Genomic DNA, 22,699 nt, shown 5'->3' on the forward strand with positions numbered 1-22,699 from the left:
TTTGGATGGGATTAAGTGAATCTAGACAGCTCCAGAGTCCCTCCAAGGTTGCTAACTGACAGACCCCCCGCCGAGACCACTATTCCCTGGGATGAAGGATCAGCCTAACAATGGTGCTCACAGCCTTACCCCCTTCACTCCACTGGGTGCTTCTCTGTGCTTTGCCCTTCAGAATGGTCTCCAGAGACTTGCTTCCCCTGGCTGGTTAGGATGAGGGATGAGACCTTCTAGCCCCATAGACTTGAGCACCAAGACTTCCAGCTACTTGGGATCATGCCTTCCATCAGGAAACCAAGGCATCTGGCAAAGCCAGTTCCAAGGGATCCTCTTGTGTTTGGTGGACTTTTCAGGCTTCTGAATGCTACTTGTTAGTTCTCTGCAAGTTGGTGCTCTCACTGTTATCATGTCCCTGAGAATGGACTCCAATCTGTGAGCCTAGTCCCAAATAGGAATCAGAGCTAAGCGGATGGGAAACAACTCCCCAACTTCTATTCAATCCAGCAACTGTTTATTGAGTCTCTACTCTGTGCAAGCATCTTCAGAACAGTGAGATAACCACAAAGACCCCCAGGAATGTTTGGGTAAACATTCATAAGAACCTATCAGAGAAAAGATTGTATCAGCCAGATACATTCATGTCACAGCCAAGATGATCTAAGTCCCTGAAATGTGGTAGACATGGTATCTGGGAGTGCTTGGTGTGAGAGACTAACATGGAGGAGGTCACTGCAAGTGGAGATAGTCAGGGGAGACTTCTTGGAGGAAGCAGGTATTTCCGCCAAATCAGAAGCTACCCTATTTGAATTGGCAGAAGAAGAGGAGGGGTTCTGGATAAAAGACCTTCAGGAGATACATAAGGAAGAATAACCATACTCTTTACAAGGGATGGGGGGTGACTCAGACTCTTGTTTGCTTTAGGAATTTACCTCCAGACAGAAGCTTCCTTTAAGTTTTTATCAAAAAGCAATATAATCCTTTTACTAAACACTCAGGAATAGAAAAAAATTCAGTCATGATCTCAGCATCTTAACACAACTTTTAGTGTTTTATTTTGCTTTTTTACTCTTACACATTTTTATTTTTATAGGGTTGTAACCAAAGGAATGTAAGGAAATAGATCAGAATGCAGCTATCATAAGTGTTTTTCCATGTTGGCTGACTGTACTAATTATCATCGTAATGGTAAAATAACATTCTATCGGGTGATTATACCATTATTTACTTAAGTTTTTGCATATTTGAGTTTTTCCCCCTTTATTTGCTATTATAAATAATGTTTTTCTTCCTGTATGTGGCTTTTTCTATATTTTGGATCATTTCCTTAGGACAAACACTCCAAGTCACAGTTACTGAATGAAGGCTCTGAATATTTTTATGGCCTTAAAGTAAGTCTTTTGAAAAGCAAATTGGCAATGTGCATTGATTTTTAGTGAGCCCAGCCACAAATGAGAGAGCCTCTTAACTGAAGCCTCACCAATATTAGCAATTTTAACTTAATACAAAAATCCTGCTTTAGTAAGTGAAAATCGTGCTGCTTGTCTTGTTCTTTTTTAAATTTGCATTTCCCCATGTTTGCTTGTAACCTCTTATTCCTTGCTGGCAGCCAGTACGTTCATGCTTTTGCCAGAAGCTCTAGTCCTCTCCGTGCAGAAAAAATGGAAAATATGGGAGGGGCTTTAGACAGTGTTCCCAGCAAATGCTACTTTCAAAATCACTGTAGTATTTTAGTTTCAGTAAAAACGTATGTAAGAGCCAGAGGAGGTAGTGACCAATCCTAGTCCCTCTACGGGGAAACAGAAAGGAAGCCTGGGCATACTGGGCCCCGTGCCTCCCAGGTCGTGTAAGGCAGCACACTTGTGTAAGTGAGCCTTACCCCCGGGTGTATTCTGCTCCTTGTCATGGACTCGGGGAGGCTGGCTCCCCCACAGCTTCACTCTGTGCTCTCTGCAGGTGACTGGTGTCCCGGAAGACCAGATCCTGGTGGCCGTGTTCCCTGGCCTCCCCACTTCAGCAGAGCTCTTCATCCTTCCCCCCAAGAACTTGACTGAGAGGAGGAAAGGCAACGAAGAGGACCTGGAACAAGTAAGTGAGGGAACGCTTGGCGGGGGTGCTTGCCTGCACCTCCCAGTCCAAGGGCACACAACCTCACCTCCTGCTGCAAGGGGAGGGGAGCTTCCTCCCATTGGCCCAGCGGCCTGTCCATCTGTCCAGCACCCAGGGCTGTGAGAAACAACAGGCTTGCCCAGAAGATGCCCAGGTGCACGCAGACTGGAGCATTCGGTACACAAGAAGGGAAGGCATCCCAGAAGCACTCATTCCAGCAGTTGGCGTTCCCGCAACTTCCTCAGGTCTCCTGCCCAGTGACCTGCCCCTGGGGGGGGGAGGGGGGAGGGAACACAGGAGAGAGAGGAGGGATCTGAGTGTCCCTGTATGTTTCTGGGAAAATAGGCTTCTTGTCCTTAAAGATCCCGGTCAATCTAAGTTCTGCTTCAGGAGAGAAAATGAGCTGCTTTTAAACGTGTTTCTGTGGAGAGAGATGGATTGCTTCATCGCGTTTTGGCTAAGGAAACAGCATGTCCAAAGGGACTGTGGTTTACCGTCCTCGTCGAATGGGCGTGTGGTTCCTGCGATGGGCCACGCCGTCCCGGAAGTCAAGGAGCTGGTTCTCCCTCTCTCTCTCCCTGCTCCTGCTGGGCTCTCATGGGCTGTGCTCTGCCTCACGCTTCCCTGCCTTCCTGTGACGCTAAGTCAGGAGGGGTAGAAAAAAGTGAGTTTGAGGCTTCTCAACGTCGACACGAAGCACACATCTGCTCCCACACAAGGCAGTCATTGTGCAGACATCTTCCGTGTCCCTCCGATACTCACCTGGCTGCCACCTCATCCCCACGGCCGTCCACAGTCCTCCTCAGGCAGCAGAGACCCGTCACAGTCCGTTCCTCTGGAAAATGAAGCCGATCCTCGCAGTGCAGGGCTGCACACCCAAGTTGGCCAGAAATAAATTCAGCTTCTCAATGCACGCATCACTTTTACAAGACCTCTTTATTCTGAAATAGCAAGTGGCATGTGTGAACTATATTTGGAAGCTACAATATCCATCCGTTTAGATAAATAGGTAATTACGGTGATGAATAGCAGCTGTGATATTAAGGCGCGTACAGCCAGATAAGAGTTAGGGACCATAGCCCAAGTCGGCCCCAGCTTTCATGTGGGAATTACAGAGTGATTAAATCGATGTTATGTGTTCCGAGACTTGGGGGGTCAAGTAAAGAGGAAAAATTATTCCATAAAAAGAAGGCAGCTTCCGCTTTGATGTCTGCCTCCCATTGTCTCCAAAAGAGACAAAGCAGAGGAGTGGGCTGGGGATGTACATCCCGGCTTTCATCCTGGCAGGGGCCGCTCTACCCTGTGTGTGTTACTTCATTAGATTAAAGAACTAATGATGGGTTGATGTCCTTTCATTGGAAACCACAATAGGTTGTGCTACGGTGAGTTATAAAGGCATGGATGAAAAAGCACTGAACCAGGGATTGAATGAAACATCGATGTCTGTTATCAACTGTAATTCACTGAGTGACTTTGGACATACCTCTCTCTGTCTCACTCTGCTCTCCAGGGTAAGCGAATAACACCAACTACTTCCTGGGCCTCGCAGGGCTCCGAGGCCTGTGAGAACCAGATTGATGAAAATGTCCCAACATCCTGTCTCCTGACTGAACTCGGTCACTGTTTGCCTCTTGACCCTGGTTTCTTGCTCCACAAGGCAGGACTGTCTCATGTCATGTCTTCCTGTGCACCTCTCTCTCTCTCTCTCTTTTTTCCAGATTGTAGAGATGCTGTTTAATGCTCTAAACCAAAACTTGGTGCAGTTTGAGCTGAAGCCAGGGGTTCAAGTTATTGTGTTTGTCACACAGCTGACATTAGGTGAGTGCCTGCTGGGATCCAGGGGGAAATGGGGATGGTGATGTATTATCCTGGGGAGAAAAGGGGGGAGATCATTAGCAGACACTTCTCCACAAAGGCCTGGAAATAGCTTTGTGGGCAGGGCTCTTGTGTGTAGTGATGGTTACGAAAGATTAATCACAACTTTCTTGGGGCTTCCTGTTGAGGTGGCAAGAAGACTTCATTAGAAGTGGCTTTGCTATTGAATCTCTGGATGACCTTGGGGGAAAATCTGCAATTTCCTTGGGCTTTGACTTAATTGTTTTTTGTTTGTTCGTTTGTTTGTTTTTATCCACAACAGTCAGGATTATAGTGGGTAGTCCTCAGGGTCTCTTAATTTCTACAATTCTCCGATTCCATGAATCTTGGTTGGGAGGCCACAAGAGATAACTTTAAAACTCCTTTTGATTTACAACAGGTAAATCTAAATTGATACAGAGATCAGCTCTAGTGATTGATTTGTAAAAGGAATTTGAAAATGTATGTCCCATTGGGCATCCTCTACCGGCTCTCCAGGAGAGCCTATTTGCTAAATATCTCTTATTAATATAGGACTTTTCAGATGGGGAGGTTCTAAATGTGCCCACCCAGCAGTGTTTTCACAGAATGGTGTAAAGGAAGAGAATGAAACATTGCATCAGTATTTAATCCAAAGTTCCCAATGGGCCGCCCGTAATTATGTTGACAGGTACTCGGGCCTTCTAAGAGAAAGAGCACTCAAGCCCCTCTTCTCTACTCCCCTTAGCTAGATACACATTACTCAGTTTACACCAAGAACAGTAAGCTTCTCCAGACAGAGCAGAGGAGTTTACTTGTCCTAAGAAGCTGTGATTGAGGATACTATTTTCATCATTGAAACCAAGCTTCCTGAGAGCACACAGTACAGGGCAGTTGGAGACTGGATATAAGGATGGGACATCAGCTGGCCTCCTTTCTCCAGTGGGAACTCCCTCCATCTAGTAGCTTCCAAGTGAGCCATCTGCTTTTTCCTCCTAGCTCCGTTGGTGGACTCCAGTGCTGGGCACAGCAGCTCGGCCATGCTTATGCTCTTGTCAGTGGTGTTTGTCGGCCTGGCTGTGTTTCTAATCTACAAGTTTAAAAGGTATGTGCTACTATCACTCAATTTTGATATTGAAGCTGGATTCTTGGGAGCTGATTCTTCCTATAGCCAACATTGCTAAACTCATCCCACATAGGTGAAATTAATTCTCTTTGAAGCTCTGTTTGGCATTGGGGGAAAGCAGGAATGGTTGAGGGTCAAGGAATAAATGGGTTTAAGAATCTGAACTCTATCCAATTTATAGGTATATTGAGTTAGGAAAATAAGGGATAGCCTATTAAATCAATTTATTCTCTTTAAGAGAAGTGGAGAGAATTTTCAAACCTCACCTAAATTTCTAAAGTAAGGTCTTGGATATTCAGGAGATCTTTTCTACAGCTTACCAACCCATTTAGGGTGGTTAAGTAGACCACCTGCAGCTGAAATCTGGAGCACATATGGACCCACACACATGCATGCACGCACGCGCACACGTACACACACACACATTTTCCTATCTTGTGTTGCAGCTACTGGTCTGTCTGTGTAAATTTGCATGCTAAAAATATTCAACCTTTACCCTTTCCCTCTTTTTCCTGTTTCTAAAGGGCAATTGATCAGGAAAACTAAACTTCACATGTATTCAGAAATTATGTTTGAAGGCCACAGGAGGGGTGACACAACAGGATTCTTATTAAAACGTGAAATTGAAGTCAATAATTCTGTACCATTATTTGAATAAGCTTCTACCAAGAGGTGTCCCGGTTCAGAGTATGAACTCTGCAATGAGACAGACCCCCAATTTTAACTTAGCATTTGTAGCTTTGGGCAATTGAATCTGCCTCCCTAAGCCTTCATCTCTTTATCTGTAAAATGGAGAAGACAATACTTAATAGGCTTACTTGCAGTTTACTTATTTTTTTTAAGATTTTATTTATTTATTTGACAGAGAGAGCAAGAGAGCACAAGCAGGGGGAACAGTAGAGGGAGAGGGAGAAGCAGACTCCCCACTGAGCAGGGAGCCCGACGCAGGGCTCGATCCCAGGACCCTGGGATCATGACCTGAGCTGAAGGCAGACGCTTAACCATCTGAGCCACCCAGGCGCCCCTTACTGTGCAGTTTAAATATAATAACATCTATACCTGGTACATACTAAATAATCAACAACGCTAAGCTATTTTAGATAACAGAGAACATGATGTCCAAAGGTGGCTTCTGTGTCCCAACACGGCACATGGTAGGCTCTCAAAAAATCCTATCAGTGGCACAGAAATGTGCTTCATACAAAGACTGGTTAAAGTAAAAATATCATTAATTATTCTGAAAGCAAAACTTGGTCCTTGGAGTCTTTCTAGATACTGAAGGTAATGCTTTTAGATTGTGAAAGCCATCAGTTGTAAAGGTGCTGTGCTCCACCCTCTCCCCCAGACCTCATTCACTGCCCTCTAGTGGGTAGCTCAGGCTTCAGAACACGGGTTTTCCTCAATATTCATCTCAGCATCACCAAACTAGTGGGAAGCCTTCAACACCCTCCATATCAGGACAGAGTTTTACCTTCCTACTCAATTAATAGACCAGTGTGTGAGTTCATGTCCTCTTGGATCAAGACATGCGAATCCACCTGCCCATGTTGCCTTTGAAGATGGGCACAAACCTTTGTATCACAAGTAGAGAACAAAGATTCCATATAGAAACGGTCTAGTCAAGGCAAGGCCCATTGGTGGATATACTGCAGTTACATGCAAAGCACACTTTCATTCATCCAAGGATTTGATTGTGGGGAAGCCCAGTGGTTGCTGGAGCTTGAAGAGAAACTAAACCAAATTTGTCACCTTTTGGCTTCTAGAACCTCGTGGTTGCCCCGGACAAGGGCAGTAGAAGTCCTGCAAAAAGCTATTTGTGTCAGGCATCTCCAAACTAAGGCAAGACATCCTGTGACTTAGGAAGTTTTCTGTTCTCTTACAAATGCTGCTAAACTCCCTAGACAGTCAACCTATTAATGTAGGCATCTCTAAATGTGTACATTGGAATTCTTGAATCTCTGCCAGGTAATGACATCTCTGAATTATTCTACCTCCGTCGTTCCCCAGTATCAGCCAACTCTTTCTGTGTCCCTGACAGTGAGCTGTGTAGCTAAGGCCCACAGGGAACAAACACCACTCAGGCTGGATGAACAGGAGAGTCAGCTAAGTACACTTACCAATCATCCGTTCCCTTTTCCTTTCTAGCTACCGTTTCTGGAAGTTTTCTTCCCAAAGCTCAAGCCCTTTGGTTGAGGTCCTGTTGGATCTTCTTTTATTTCTTTGGTCTTTTTTCCCTCCCCATCACCTGGAACTCTCTTGATGGCTCTCTGGAGGGTGCCAGGCTTGCTGATGAGTAAAGGTCAGGTTCTTATCTGTGCTTCCCAGAGGCTCCTTTGTTTCTTTAATCACCAATAGAACTTTCTGCGATGTCCGTAATGTATACTGCCCAACGCAGTAACCACTAGTATGACTGAGGAACTGAATTTTAAATTGTATTTAACTTTAATTAATTTAAATTTAAATACCTGCACCTGGCTAGCAAACATTCAGTACATCTAGAAAAAGGGCAGTTGTGTATCTGTTTCCAGATCACTGGCCACGCTGAGTTTTCAGACTCAACACTGTCTCTGTGTAATCATCAGCATTAACTCATTAAACCACTTATTCATCCAACAAACATTTACTGAGTGCCCACTATGTGCCAGGCCCTGAAAACAATCTCAGTGCCCCAAGTGGTCACTTAACAGGGAAAAGAGAAGAGAGCTATGGTGAGCCCCAAGCTTCCTTTATGTAAATATCACCCTGTTTCTCACATTTGATCTTATTCTTGGATAGTTATTTTCTGAAGTTTTAGACAAAGTAATTAGAAATCATTATTATATGGCTTTTATTATCTGAAAATTCTGCCTAACAAGACTTTCTTTCTATACTGTAGATCTGGGTTTTTTTCTGGCTATCCAAGAAAACTTTTGAGCCTTTATATGTTTTTCCAGGCTTTTTTTTTTTTTTTTTTTTTTAGCAAGTCTTTCATCACAGTCTGAGGCCTACTCACTTCAGAGAAATTTAGAGAGACCTAAATTTCCTCCCACAGTCTCCTAACACTTAGAGCTGGAGCAAACAGAAACTGAAGTTTTTATGGGTGACTCGGTTGATCCATCTTCCTTCTCTTATTAAAACCTATATGAATATGAGGCCAAGAGATGCCCCTAAATCTCTTTATTTCCCACCTTTCTTACCTGCAAAAATGGGGCTTAGTCTGATATTCTCCCATCCTTCGAGTGCATGTGTTAAGAGATGAAAAGCAATTTGACAAGTTTTTAAAATGTGCACATGATGCCGTAAAATTGTATCCCTTCCACCATCTTTGAAAAATGTTGAAGAATTTTCTGCCTGTTGTTTAGAGATTGAAATAAAGTGAACAATCTTTGTAAGGGAAGATTTATCCACATCCTCCCAGGTATCACTAGGGAAGTAGCAAGGGGGAGACCGTGAACTCTGGCTACAGTTCTGAAGTACACAAACTTGTGGGATCAGGAGAGTTTGACCGCCTCCAGCACCTAATAAATATTACAGCTGATCCCACCGCTCATGAGTAATATGTACTTTTATGATTAGAAGAAATCTAAGTCGTTAGGTTGCATTTCTATTTAGATAAGAGGAAAGTAAGGGCCAGCATGAATTTTTAATCATATATATTTAGAGAGCCTGCGGTCTGCTGCCTCACATAGAATCTATTCATGTAAGGTCCTTGTAAATTATGTTAAGCTGGTTTAGACCAGTAGGAGTCACGAGGACACCTCTCTTAATGTATGAAAAGCAACCATTAAAGAAACAAAAACTGAATGTAAAGGAGTGGTAGGAACCACCCATGTTTCCTACCTATTTTGGGATCTTATGTATTAGCTACAAGCAAACCTCATTAAATGCTCCCATACTCTACCTCATTGGGGTTGGAGTGTGGAAGGGAGTGTAGAAGCTTGAAAACACCACTGCGTGGTTGTAGGGCAACAGAGAGATTCTCCTTTAGAAATGCGCAGAATGTTCTGGATTGGGGTGGGTGTCAGATACCTTAAGTTTTAATAATATCATTGCCAGTGATCAGCTTCAGGAAATGTCTGGATTTTAATCTGATTTCCCCATCATTTAATGGGGTAAGAGAGGTCTCTTCTAGAGATAATATTCCGAGGTAAAATTGTGGTCTTTTTGTTTGAGAATCTAACATATGAAGGTAGAAAGAGCACAAGTTTTGAGGTCATCTGTTCATTCACTCAGCAAATACTTAATATCAACCATGTGCCAAGCACTGTGCTAAATTGCATGTACAGCAGAGAAGACAGAGAATATAGATCCGGCACACATGGGAAACAAAGTCAGCAGACTTGCCTCTTACATCACCCTAAACCCAGCACCCTATTCATTTATTTCATAAACACTGTCCCATAATTCTATATTTTTCACAGGAGAGGTGGGGTAGTCAGAAGTCTCTCAGAACCAAGTTCTGAAGGACAAAAAGGACACCATCATTAGAAGAGTAGAAGGAAGAGTGTTCTAGAGGGAACAGCTAGTTTCAAGTCCCCAAGGTGGGGACGAGTTTGATGTACTAGGTTCTTGCAACTCAAAGTTTGAGGCTCAGACCAGCAGCCTCAGCATCACCTGGGAGCTTGGCAGAAATGCACTATTTCACCCCATCCTGTCCGGACCTGTCGAGTCAGAAATGCGCGTTAGCAAGAACCCGGGTGAGAAATAAGCACATTAAATCTGAGAAGCACTCGGTGAGAGGAATTCACAGGAGGCTACAGGCCTGGAACCCAGTGGGTCAGGGGATATGGAGAGGGGTCAGAAGATGAATCCTCTAAGAAAATTCCAATCTCAACCAGCCGCTCCTCCAACCTTAAGTCTTTCTGACTTGTTTCCAAACCTACAACCTTTGTGTCTTTGAAGGAGATTATTTAGCTTCTCTTAATCCTTGCCTTAATCCTTTACACAATCCTACAAGGAAGCTATTGTTACTCCCATGGAGCAGATGAGGAAACTGACTATCCAAGTATTTAAGATCCTTGGCCCACAGGTGGTGTTCTGAAGATAGGACCAATGGCTAGAAACCTTTTTTTCTTGGCTTTTCATAAAGGAAACCAATGTGAATTGATTAACTTGATGCAACCTTAGAAAACGATGTCTTTTCACTGTGATATAATCGTATGCATCTCAAAGTCCAGCTCCTTGTAAAACTTAGTGAGGGATAAGTATTTTAAGGGTTTTAGTGCATACCTGCTTAGCAGCATTGCCCTTCTGTTGACACCTGTTTGGTTTACCCCAGAAGGAGGTGCATTCTTCAGGGAGTTCTGTGGTTTACACTTCCCCTGGGCATCTGGTCTTTGGCCTTGTGTTTCTTGGCCTCATGGCTACAATATCTGGGTGACCAGCGCCTTTCCCAGACGTTTGGCCTGTCCTATAAATAGCTTATTCCTCCCCCTTATGGCCCAGAATCTCCCAATGGCCCAAGTTTGGCATACCCTGTGATCATAATCTGATTTTTGTAGGAAAATCCCCTGGATTAACATCTATGCTCAAGTCCAACACGACAAGGAGCAGGAGATGATTGGGTCAGTGAGCCAAAGTGAAAACACCCCCAAAATCACACTCAGTGACTTCACCGAGCCCGAGGAACTGCTGGACAAAGAGCTGGACACCCGGGTCATAGGTATGTGTGCTGGTACCACCAAGCTCCTGTGTCCTCCATCCTCCAAACGTGAGGGCAGTCAGCCCACATGGCCTGTTCTTCAACTCATGTCAAACTGGAGGGGGTTGGGAAACAGCTGGCTACAGAGACATAATCGTGTTTTAAAATTTGTATGCCACCTTTGGCCACATGAAAGTGGCAGATTTTTTTTTTTTTCCCTTCCCTTAAAAATAGACCAAGATCGAAAGTGCTGGAGTCAGAGTGGGGGAGGGATGAGGCCAACTCTACATCACTATTGGGATTTTTCCTTTCTTCTATGAAGCAAAAGCATTAGATGTCCTAATTCGTAACCACATACAAGAGGGCTCTAGCATATTCCTCATCTGTGAAATGGGAATAATAGTACCTACCTTCTAAAATTGTGGTGATAATGAAATGAGAGTATGTCATTAGCCCGGTGCCTGCTGCAGAGGACGTGTTCACTGCGTGTTGGCTCTTAGTGTTGTCATCAGTGGTGTGTAAGGTGACAAGTCATTGCTCCCGCCTCGTGTGCTGGTGTGGGAAGTGGACACTTTAAACATAGGTGACAGAAGCCAATGAGCTGGTAGTATAGACTAGCCAGGTGTCCCGTTTAATAAATACCTATCGAGCACCCGTTCAAGATGGCTTGGTATGTAGCAGTAAATAAAATAGACAAGATTCCTGCCCTTGTGAAACTGACATCCTCGTTCCGTCTGTCTGTCTGTCTTCTCTCCCCCGCAGGAGGCATTGCCACCATTGCAAACAGCGAAAGCACAAAGGAGATCCCCAACTGCACTAGCGTTTAATACCAACCAGCCACGTGGTCAGCCATCTTTCTGACTTTATTTTTGATGATTACTATGACTATTATTATGGAAAAAATGAAAATGTCTTTTTTACCTTTTGTTTACCAAGGGCCCCTTCATAAATAGCAGGCAGATGCTTAGCTTTGGGAGGCAAAAGGCATTCTTAGCTGATTAAAATGAGACAAAAAGAATAAATGGCTGTATTTGTGCTAAGGGCAAAGGATGCATCTTCCCATGGCCTTCTTGCTTTATTCTGCCACTGACCATATGAGGACTCTTTTTCCTTGTGGTCTCTTCATTTTTTTTCTTTTTTTAAGTTGAGTTGGCTTCTCATTAACCTCCCATGTGCCCCCCTCCAGCCCCCGCAACATCACCCACACCCTCCCCCCAGCACACACACTCTAAAAAACACAGACCATTTCCCAGTTAGATCTGCAGGAGGTGGGTTGGTGGGGAGTGAAAGTAGGTGCAGAAAGCGTGCACACCTTTACCAGAAAGAGGCCCTGCCTCGTGCATGTCAATAGCGAGGCTCCAGATGGCTTACTGTATATAATTACAATGTAAATAGCTTTTTATTTCCTAAGAAATAATTTAATGTTTAGTAAAAAAGAAAACAGAAAAAAGAAAGATGTGTGTGTTGGCTTATGCACTCACCCTCAGAGCTGACCGACCCCCAGGCCTGCTAGACGTGTTGGGTTCTGGACGCTCTCCAGTTGTCTGTCCCACTTAACTCTTGCATCTCTGTGTCCATGCCATAGCTGGTTTCTGCTTATGTATATAAAGGGGCGTGGGGTGGGCTTCTTTGGGCCAAGTCGTTAAGGAAGGAGTAGACTGACATCCTAGAACATGGGGGGCTTTCTATGCCATCAGTGACCTGGAAGAAGTTGCAAGACGAAGCCCACCAGAGACTTCAAACTGAGACACAGGTGGGCCAACAGGCTTCCCCTCCAAAAGGAAAGCGTGGAGGATGTTTATCAGCCTGAGAAAATGGGTTTTCTCTAAAGAAGCTCGGCCGCGGATCAGAAAGGGACCGTTTTTCTGCTTTCTGGTTGGATTCCTTCTGGAGAATTCTTGGGCTGTTTTGAGCTCAGAAAAGTCCCCTGGGCCCCGGGCGAGGCCTAGTGAGTGCATCTGGGCACAGGAGGAGTGAGAGCGCTTGGGAGGGATGGGGCATTTGCGACATCACGAGTCTGTGTAAGCCCTTGCAGGCCAAAGAAGGGGCTAGCCTTTCATGATATTAGTCCAAGATGATTTTAGCAAAGCTGTGCTATATGCTTGTCAGATGTACACAACTTCCTTAAAGTCAAATGTCTGCCTTCAGTTCCCTTAAGATAGTTCTTGCCTCTGGGTGAGCGGCTTTCCAAGCCAGCTTTCTCGTTCCCAGCCCCCCGGCCCCTCCGCCCATTCGCACACATCACTTCTGTTCCCTAGGGTCACTTTAAGCCATGCCGTAAGCATTGTTTTCTTTCCAGGCGCAGCCTGAGTACACTTGTTTTACGAAATGATATACTGTATATATATATGGGAGGAAAGGCCGGATTTTGTACCTGTTAATTTTCGTGAGATATCGTTTGCCTTCTTCTCTGTGAGACCCTGAGAGAATGCGACCTAGAGAAGGCTGACTGGCTACAGCGTAGATCGGGAAAAGGAGTGCTTCTAGAGATCCTGCTTTTTTGTTTCAAGGGTTAAATGGGGCAGACAATTGCAATACTTGTACTAAATACTGGAATACAAATGCATGAGTCATGTCTATATATACAGTATATGTACATATACTGTTCTTGATTTTATTGTTCCATTTGAATATTTCTACTGTAAAAAAAAAAAAAAGACAGTGGTTTTGAAATTGTTGAAAATAAATGTATTTTTGTACATCAAAGCTATATACCTGGCTGGGGTTTTTCTCTTTGGTCTGGTTTCTTCACCTATTGCTGTCAGTCAGCTGTCGCGGCAATAAGGCTACATGGCCAAAACCGAAACAGAACAAATAGCTTATAACCCAGATATTTATGTTTTACTCATGAATCTCCAGGTTGGTTGCGGTTTGCCTGAACTCCATTGAACTGACCTGGCTCTCCTGAACTAGTTGGGATGCTGGCTTCAGTTGGGGGTCCAGGCTTGCTTCATGAGTTGTCCTCTTCTGGGACCAGATGCCACCCAGGGCATGGTCTCTCATGGTGGATTACAGAATTCCAAGTGAGGCCAGCAGAATACTCTTTGCCTGTAAGGCCTTGGCTCAAAATGATCATCCTGTTTACCATTGTCTCCATTCTGTTGACTAAAGGAAACCACATGGCCACGTCCAGCATCAGTGGGCCAGGGAAATAGGCTCCACCTCCTCTGGTGTAAGGTACCACAAAGTTACATGACAACAGTGTGACAATAGGATTCTGGTCTAGGGGAGGGCATGATGTGTTGGGAACAGTAGTAACAATAGTTCAGTCTACTCTACTTACTCATTTCCTGTGGTCCTGGGGGGAGCTTTCATTAGATGGCCCATATTCAAGTTTCCCACCCCAATATTTGTGGCCAGGAACTTCTGAGTGGAAGGTTTGGCAACCACAAGGTCTTCGAGTGGCATCAGATCGCACTGAGTGGTAGATAGAACTGCAATACAGGCCGTGAAGACTTTAGCAGAGAAAATGAAAAGAGGAGAGGGAACCAGGAAGACGTATATTCTTTTTTTTTTCACTATTATTATTGTTAACCTTTTTAATGCTGTTTGATGCATCAAACCAGCAAAAGATCTTCTCTTGCCTACTGCTGAGTAAGGAATTTGGAAGAATGAGTGAGTGGCTCTTCTCCACATTAGATAATAAGGGAACGTGAACTAAGTACTTAGAATAAGGGCTGTAAGTTAGATGTTTTAATCTTTTTAGTGTTCAAACTATGTAATAAATTACCATGGATCCCAGAAACCCAAGAAACCAGAGAACTTTTGTCATTAATTTACTCCTATATTTTGGATGCTAGCTGACCATTCCAGAATCATATTTTCTGAGCTCAAATGATTAACATGTAGGATGAAACAAAGGTTTTCTTTTGATTTGTGAATGTATTTAAAAATTATGTATTATTCTTGGTGTAACTGTTCTTGGGTTCTACTCACCTTTTAAAAATTATAATATATAATTAACTTCTTCAAATATTGAGGATGTCATTTATGTTACCTCTAAAAGAAACATTTTTTTTTTTTGGTCTAACTAGTGGTTCGTAATATAAAGTGCCTGCACATCTTGAAGGGGTTTATAATGAGCTTCCCCAGTAATGTGTCTAATATTCTGATCCCACATCAAAAGTGATTTATCCAAATGCAATGGTTTTTGCTTTCCAGTGGGATCTGAGCCCTTCCCATGTTCGTTTACGTCGGGGTTGATAAAATCACTCCACCGGATTAAAAAGGACGGAAGTGAGATATGTGGTAAAACAGCATTAGTCAGCTGGTTCCTTTGGGCTAAGCCATGCTAGGAGTAGAGCCTGTGCATCCTCCACCAGCACAGGTCTGCCAGATTTCTCAGAGCAGACAGGCAAAGGCAGATGGCAGAGAGTGTGACTGGCTTTGTAGTTATTTCTCTGTGGGGTTTCTCATCGGAATTGTCTTCTCTCAGGAGATTCTAAACCCGATAAGCAAGCCCGAAGAAGTCCTCAGGGTGGAGCCCAGCTATCAGCACCTGAAGCAGAGCTTCTGAGGATTCTCCTGTCAAAGTTAGAGAATAACTGCTCTATCCGCCACTGAAATCACTCAGGGAGAGTACTGGGGAAAGGGCACCTCCCCTGGCTCCTGTTACCATGATACAAGGCACCTTCATCTGCAGAGATGAGAACCACTTCCAAATTGGCTCGTTTCCTCCTGGGCAACAGCTGCAGCTCTGAGAGAGCCACCCGATTGAGTTATCTGGAACAAAAACACACTGCGAGTCAAGGTGGTGATGGATTGCACCTTGGAAAGAATATTAAGCCAGGAATTAGGAGATCTCTGACTTTCAGCCAGTCACTCTGGACCACGATTTCTTATTTGCAAAAGGCAAACACTTTATGGCCTGACTCACTGGCTACTTTGGATTTACAGAGGTGCGAAGAGCACATTGCCAATTCCAGAATTGATAGATGACTAGGATGAGCGTACGTAGGAGACCTCTCTTCGTCCGTAGCCGGGTCAACTGGGAGGCAGAGAGTGAAGTGACTTCCCTAAGGTTAGACAGCAAATGAGTGTGGAGCTGAAGACAGAACCCGTATCTTTTTGATATTAGGGCAGTGTTCTTTCCACCACATACCCTCCTGATGAAGGCAAAACTGAACGACACGTTACAGAACGTCAGTAATTTGCTCCTGATGCTTATGCCAGGATGGCTCCTGTATTTCAAGTGTCTGGAACGGTTTAGAATCTAACTTTCCAAGTGTGCTCCTCATCCAGTGGCTCACACCCTCCACATGTCATTGCCCTGCTGACCCACTTGTTTAGCAACCCATGGCCTGATGCCCTTGCTTCCCTCACTGGGCAGAAAGAAGGCTGCTCAACAGACAGCTGCCAGGCCCCAGCTTCCCATGCTATGCTGCTTGCCTTTTAAAGCAGTTGGCCTCATTCAGAGGGAAGAAGGCCAGAGAGCAAACATAAGCAATGGGAATGCCTCATCCTGACACACACACCAGATCCTGCCAAATTCTCGTCTCATCCAACGGTACTGCCAAAGGGGACCAGATGTAGCCCAACAATTTCCTCCCGAGTACTACTGCATCTTGATGTCCCTTAAACTTGGTTTAATTGCCATTAACTTTACAGTAGCACAGTGCCCTTTAAAATGCTTTTTGCTTCTGTGTTCTCAGGCCATATATCATGATGAGATATAGGTTCATTCAGAGCGGAATCAATGGGACGTTGTATACAAAAATGGGAGGAGAGCCTCAGCTAGAGTTCAATTTATTCAGAGATGAAAAGTCTCAATAAAACTCCATTACTTTTTCATTGTCTGAGGCCCAGAGGGGTATAATGACATATTCAGGGTCCAATTTCCTATCTATAAATTGACAATAATGACATCTATCTACCTCACAGGGTTGGAACCCAGATCAAATGAGATAATTTGGGTAAAAAAACACAAAATAACTAGGGCTTGACAAATAATGAATTGAACCTGAGAAGCCCAAGTTCTTTTGTGCTGGATCTCCTTTCTCTGTCCTCCCTGGCCTCAAGTTGTAAAAATTATCTGACCAGTCTCTTACCTACTCTCACCTAAGGCTGTACTTTCAGGGAAAGAATCACAATTACCTGGGGAGACATACCGTCCTCCTCAACTCCCCCTCAAAAAGAAGAGAATTTTGGTTAAAATCAGCTATTTATACCTTAATCCCAAAGGTCACAGCTCCTTTTATTGTCTTTTTTTTTTTTTTAAATATAAATGATCTAATTTTCCTTGTGATACAGTTAGGGACCATGGGAGCAATCCCCAGGTGAAAAACATGCACCTGGAACACTTTCTATTGGCTGTTATTGTCAAAAAGTTTCTCCTGCAAAGCAGAATCAAGATGTTGCCCCAGATACAAGCTGGACTTAAAACAGAGGACCCTAACTCCAAAAACCACCAAAGCCCGCCAATATCGACCAATCAGGATGAGCCCCTTCCAGCCAATCAGGATGAGGCATTTTTTTTCTTCCCTTTATTAGCATATTGGACCAGAGTAAGAACTTGGGCGGGGACTTTCTGTATATAAATGGGGCCTCCGTTATTCTTGGGGAGGTTAGTCTAAGGACTTTCTGTGTCTTTTTTTTTAATTATAAAGGGGGGTGGTGGTGCCGTAGCTCAGTAAAGCCTTTCCTGTACCTTCGACTTTTGGGTCTGGCCACTTCATTTTATATATCTGAAGTACCAAGGACGTGTTTCTTGCCTTCAACTCTGGTCACAGCTCAAGGAGAGCTCTTTCAGAGAAGGAGCACAAGATGCAGATTCTTTTCAAAATGTCAACCAAAGACAAGAAAATAGATCATGACAGGCACGCATGCCATCTGTCATTACGGCTCAGTATCTGGGGGACAGCACTGTTTGAAGCTATTAGAAATGAACCAGATAAAGCGGGGCCTTCAGTAATTTGCTCCTGAGAAAGTATGCGGTCTGCTTCTGGAAGAATAGAGACTTCTTGAGCTGAAATATCTGTGCCCAAAGTGTCTGATGAGCTGAAGCCTGCTAGGCTCTAAGGATTTATCCCCACTAAGGTCCTACTTCTCCTCCCCAGAGGCTCTCCCAGAAGCCCCTTCTTATGATGCAGAGTCTTTTGTTGCTTATTCTCCCTTGCAGAGGGTTATTGCTGTCAGTACTCCAGGAACTGGCTGCAATTAAGAGTATGTCCAAACATGGTGGATGGAAAGAGAAAGGAGGCCACACAAGAAGCAACAGAGAACAGGATTGTTTTTCTTGTCACTAATCTATCTTCCTTGGTTTCTGGGTAGAATCACCTGGGAAGCACTTAATTATCTCCGTAAACACACACCTGGGGCTCAGAGCGCCAGAATGGTTTTCATGCACTGACCTTCCAAAATCTTGTGGTTCAATTAGAGAATTGCTGGGCTTCTTCCATTGGCAGCTGGGGTATTTTGTGGGAGGGGCACTGAGGGAGGAAGATGAGAGAGATGAGTCTAGAGAAATAAAGTTAATGTTTGTCAATTACAAAGCTTTACTTGACACATTCTCATTTCAACCTGTCAATTTCAGATTCTCCTCTGTGTGGGGAAAATACAGATGCTCCCCAGATTTCTAATCTATTTATAATGGTAACAAGACAACTGTAGGCAGTGTGTGCTCATCATGAGCTAATCATCCTCTGCTATGCCTTGTGCCTCCTAATTAGTGGCATGTTGGTTGCCTACTGATCAAGTTGGAGCCTCATCCAGGCAGTAGGGAGGGAAGGTAGGGGGAGAAAGAATTCTGAGCCCAGTGGAGCTTAGATCTTGGCAGACTTTCTAACAACAGGTGGGCTTCACACCTTGCCTTGCAATGCATCCCTTTTAAAGAGGCAGCCACCACTACCATGGGTGCTAACAGGAACATGGCAGGCTTCCAAACGTGTCTCTAAGAGCTCCTCATAGCAAGTTGCTGTCCTTCCAAAACTTCTTGGCTTAATGATACAGACCCAGCAAGTGACATCAGGTAGAAGAAAAATAAATAATTAAATGTGCATCTATAGATGATAATGGGGCAAGATCCCTTTTGTTCATTCACTCATTTAAAAAGTATTTATTGAGCTCTATAGTTAATAGTCTCTTATGGTTCCTGGAGTGGAGGTGGGCAGGGGTATAGGTTAAATGGGTGATGGGTATTAAGGAGGGCACTTGTGATGAGCACTGGGTGTTATATGTAAGTGATGGATCATTGAATTCTACTCCTAAAACCAATATTACACCATATGTTGATGTAACTAGAATTTAAATAAAAACTTCAAAAAGAAATTAAAATTTTTATTGAGAACTTGCTTTCCAACAGATTCTGCTCTGGATACTGAGGCTAACGCTCAAAACACACTTAATATGAGGTGACCATATCATTTTTTTATACAAACTGGGACACAGTTGGGCATGAATGGAGCACTGGTCATAATTACTCTGGGAAACCAAGCATGATGCAGGACTGTCTCAGCAAACCAGGATGTATGGTCACCCTAACTTAAAATTCAGAGGGGGCGTAAAGTCAGAGATGTGTCAACATTCCATTCACCCTTGAATTGTTTTTTAATTCCTTACCCAGGGATAGAAACCCAATTCTCTGAGCCCGAAAACTGTTTATGGAGATCCCCTATCAGCTTCGTAGTCTTTTGAGGGCCTCTCATTGGGGTGGTGAACCCCTACATAGTCAGAGGTCAGTGAGCAAAGCCTTAGATGGTTTTTAGAAAGTTATCTAAGGGGCTCCTGGGTAGTTCAGTCAGGTGGCCAACTGTTGGTTTCAGCTCAGGTCATTATCTCAGGGTCTTGGGATCAAGCCCCGTGTTGGGCTCCATGCTCAAGTGGGGAGTCTGCTTGGGATTCTCTCTTCCTGTCCCTCTGCCTCTTCCCCCACTCATGCACACACACACTCTCTCAAATAAATATTTAAAAAAAATTAAAAATATATTTATTACATTATATCAATTAGGTTTCTTGGTTGCAGAAAATAGTCACTGCTCCTCGCTAATTCAAGCAAAAAGAATTTATGGGAAGGTTATCAGAAGCCCACGGAATCAACTCAAGTTTGAAGAACATAACTTGGAAAGAGGCAGGAGCTAGCTAGGATAACTTTGGAGGGGTGGGGAGCAAGAAACACAGACAGTATCCCACTAGGGGTTCCTGGCAGATCGTATCTTACCAGAGGTTTCCTCTGGAATGAACGAACTCCAATTATCTCTTCTATCCTCATGTTACTGAAAATTCAAAGTTCCAGATAAATTTCCCAATTGGTAAAGTTTAGGTCACACGCTCACTGCATGATCCATGGACTGAAGTGTGTCACCCTGAAATTCATATGTTGAAGCCCTAACTTCTAGCACCTCAGAATGTGACCATATTAGGAAGTAGGGCCTTAAAGAAGTGAGTAAGTTAAAATGAGGCTGTTGGGTAAATACAAGTCCAATCTGATTGATATCCTTATAGAAAAAGAAATTAGGACACAGTTTACAGAGAGCTGACCAGGTGAAGACACAGGGGGAAGGCAGCCTTCTATAAGGCAAGGAGAGGGGCTGCAGAAGAAACCCACACAGCTGATCCCTGATCTCTGACATTTAGCCTCCACAGTTGTGGTAAAATACATTTCTGTTGTGTGAGCCACCTCACCTGGGGTACTTGTTATGACAGTCTTAGAAAACGAAAGGTGAGGGAAACTATCTGGGGAAATAAACCTGTAAGTATTGCTCTGGCTTTTGAAGTGAGATTTCGAGGCATTTGGATTTACTCTCCCACGGGGACTCCCTACACTAGGAGACAGTCCTCCTTCCTCTGCCACCTGTGAAAATAAGAAGATGGGAATGAAGGCAGAATGGATGATGGTCAGCGGATAAGCCTTCAAGTCATTTTAAAAGTCACTCTTCTTTCAACATTTATTGAGCACAAACCAAGGAATGAAGTGCGTGGTGCTGTAGGCGCTGGAATTTCAGGTAAGAATCTGGGGGCCACGTCCTACTCTGGTGGAACTTACAATTTAAGGAACAGTCTTGTAAGTATTTATTTGATTTTCTGTCACGCTTTGGGGGAGTACTTGGATCATTTAGAGAAAAGTAACAGAGAGGTAGGGTGGGATAATCACCACCCCCTAGAGGAAAGGTGGTGGTAAAGTGAAGGATGAATTCTCAAAGGAAATGACATTTACAAGTGTTGGGGTTTACCCTTTCTTTTCCACCTAGAATCCTCCTTTCCCTGTTCTCCCGGCACACTGGTAGAACTCTGAATGTGGAGGAAATGGCAGAACTGAAGGATGAATAGGAATGCAGGGATGGTGGGAAAGGGACTTGGAAGGCAGCTATAAAACAAATTTAAAGATTAGAGATTTGTGGGGGGCCTGGGTGGCTCAGTCGGTTAAGCGTTTGACTCTTGATTTCTGCTCAGGTCATGATCTTGGGGTCCTGGGATCCAGCCCTGCACTGGGCTCTGTGCTCAGTGGGGAGTCTGCTGGAGATTCTCTCTCCTTCTCCCTTTGCTCCTCCCCCAGCTCACACACACCCTCTCTCTAAAATAAGTAAATAATTCTTTTTTAAAAGTCAGAGATCTGGATTTACAAAGATGTGGACCTTCTAATCTGCATACAACAGTTCATATTTTCCATATTATTCCAAATTTTTCTGATGAGCATATGTTCATTTCATAATTTTTTAAAAAATAAAGAAGAAAGTAAAAGTCACATTAAATGTCCATAACGGTTTTCCAGATGTAGTGGTTTCTGAGTATTTTATTCAAGTTCTCTTAAAATACACTTTTAAAAAATGTAATGATATGTTCTGCAATACCAATTATTAAGCATAGTTAAAATAGGAACATTCATAGGTCAAAGATGGACAATAACTTCAAAAGAGACTTGTGGTAGCATAATATCTGCTTGAGAATGGTTCATTGGTCTTTATAAACGGAAAAAGAAACTATAATTACTTAGGTCCTTCACAATGAGTATTAAAGATACAGGAAATCATTACTCAAGATTCTTGGCAAAGGAAATGGCTCTTATGTTGTTCTCTGCTACTCTTTTATTTCTTTCACAAAAGTAGAGAAACTTCTCTGCCTAGCAATTTTACTGGTAATGTCCCATCCATAAATAATTTGCTGTTGTTAACAAATGTTGGAACAAAACAACACCAGTTAAGGTTCTGAGTGGTTGTCAAACATGGCAAGAGATTGTGCATGAACTGCGGGATGAAGAACTTAGCTTGGGGAAGGCATTGCCTGCTGCTGAAAAACATTTTAAACAGAAGGGAACATAGGGCCCAGTTTCTTGCCTGAGCTCTAGCACCCACCTGATGCTCTGATACAGGGGGTTAGCTAGAGGCTCCGAAATGGAATTCTGGAAGCCGTGGGCCTGGGTGAGATCACCTGGAGAAGACATGGAATGGAAGGCAAGCAGGTTCAAATGCCCGCCCCCCACCCCGCAGCTTCAGAAAAGAGTCTTGTTCTCCAAACGATTTTCCATTTACAGTATATGCTTTTTATGAGTGTTTATCGGTGTATCATACAAACGTCCTTCTTTTGAATGGAGTCTCTTCCACTCAGCTCTCTGAATTAAGGGCTCCCATCCTATCCCAGACTCCTCTAGGGCACCGCCTCCACTGGTGGGCACAGGCTCACGATGTTGTCCCAAGGATCTTGGCTTTGAAGAGCTATGGATCCAGGTTCAATGCTAGCTTCTTCATTTATTAGCTGTGTGGTCTTGGGTGAGTCTCTAACCTCCCTGAGCCTCATTTTCTCTTTTGTTCTTGTGAAGGAAGTGAAATAGAAAACATCTAGAGCATCACAGGTTCATCATAAAGGAGCATTTCCTCCACCCCACCCTTTCTCTGCGTTTCCCTGGGACACCTGTGTGGCAGAGCAAAGAGACTCCTTACCAGGACAGAAGCAGGAATGGAAGGTTCAGACCCACCAAAGCATGCTCCTTGCCCCCCTGGGCCAGATGTGTCCTGCTCTAACCCATCTGACAAAACCAGGGCTGCCTCTCCTCCCTTCTGCAGGAAACAATTTAGAAAAGACAACCC

At 43.9% G+C, this 22,699-nt stretch overlaps 1 protein-coding gene across 3 annotated transcripts in view; it reads left to right on the forward strand.

Moving 5' to 3' along the window:
• Positions 1–13,373, forward strand: part of SORCS3 (sortilin related VPS10 domain containing receptor 3) — a 569,814-nt gene extending 556,441 nt beyond the window's left edge. Inside the window, exons 23-27 of one of the 3 annotated variants that reach the window (XM_032423230.1) lie at positions 1,951–2,082; positions 3,822–3,921; positions 4,936–5,041; positions 10,543–10,703; positions 11,445–13,373. In XM_032423230.1, coding sequence (XP_032279121.1) covers positions 1,951–2,082; positions 3,822–3,921; positions 4,936–5,041; positions 10,543–10,703; positions 11,445–11,509 — 564 coding nt within the window. In that variant the 3' untranslated portion in view covers positions 11,510–13,373. The remainder of the gene's footprint in view (positions 1–1,950; positions 2,083–3,821; positions 3,922–4,935; positions 5,042–10,542; positions 10,704–11,444) is intronic. The other 2 variants (XM_032423233.1, XM_032423232.1) reach the window with 2 other exon arrangements.
• The last annotated feature ends 9,326 nt before the right edge of the window (positions 13,374–22,699 follow it).

This window comes from Phoca vitulina, unplaced genomic scaffold (assembly GCF_004348235.1).
Source record: "Phoca vitulina isolate PV1807 unplaced genomic scaffold, GSC_HSeal_1.0 scaffold28, whole genome shotgun sequence".
Lineage (NCBI taxonomy): Eukaryota > Metazoa > Chordata > Mammalia > Carnivora > Phocidae > Phoca > Phoca vitulina.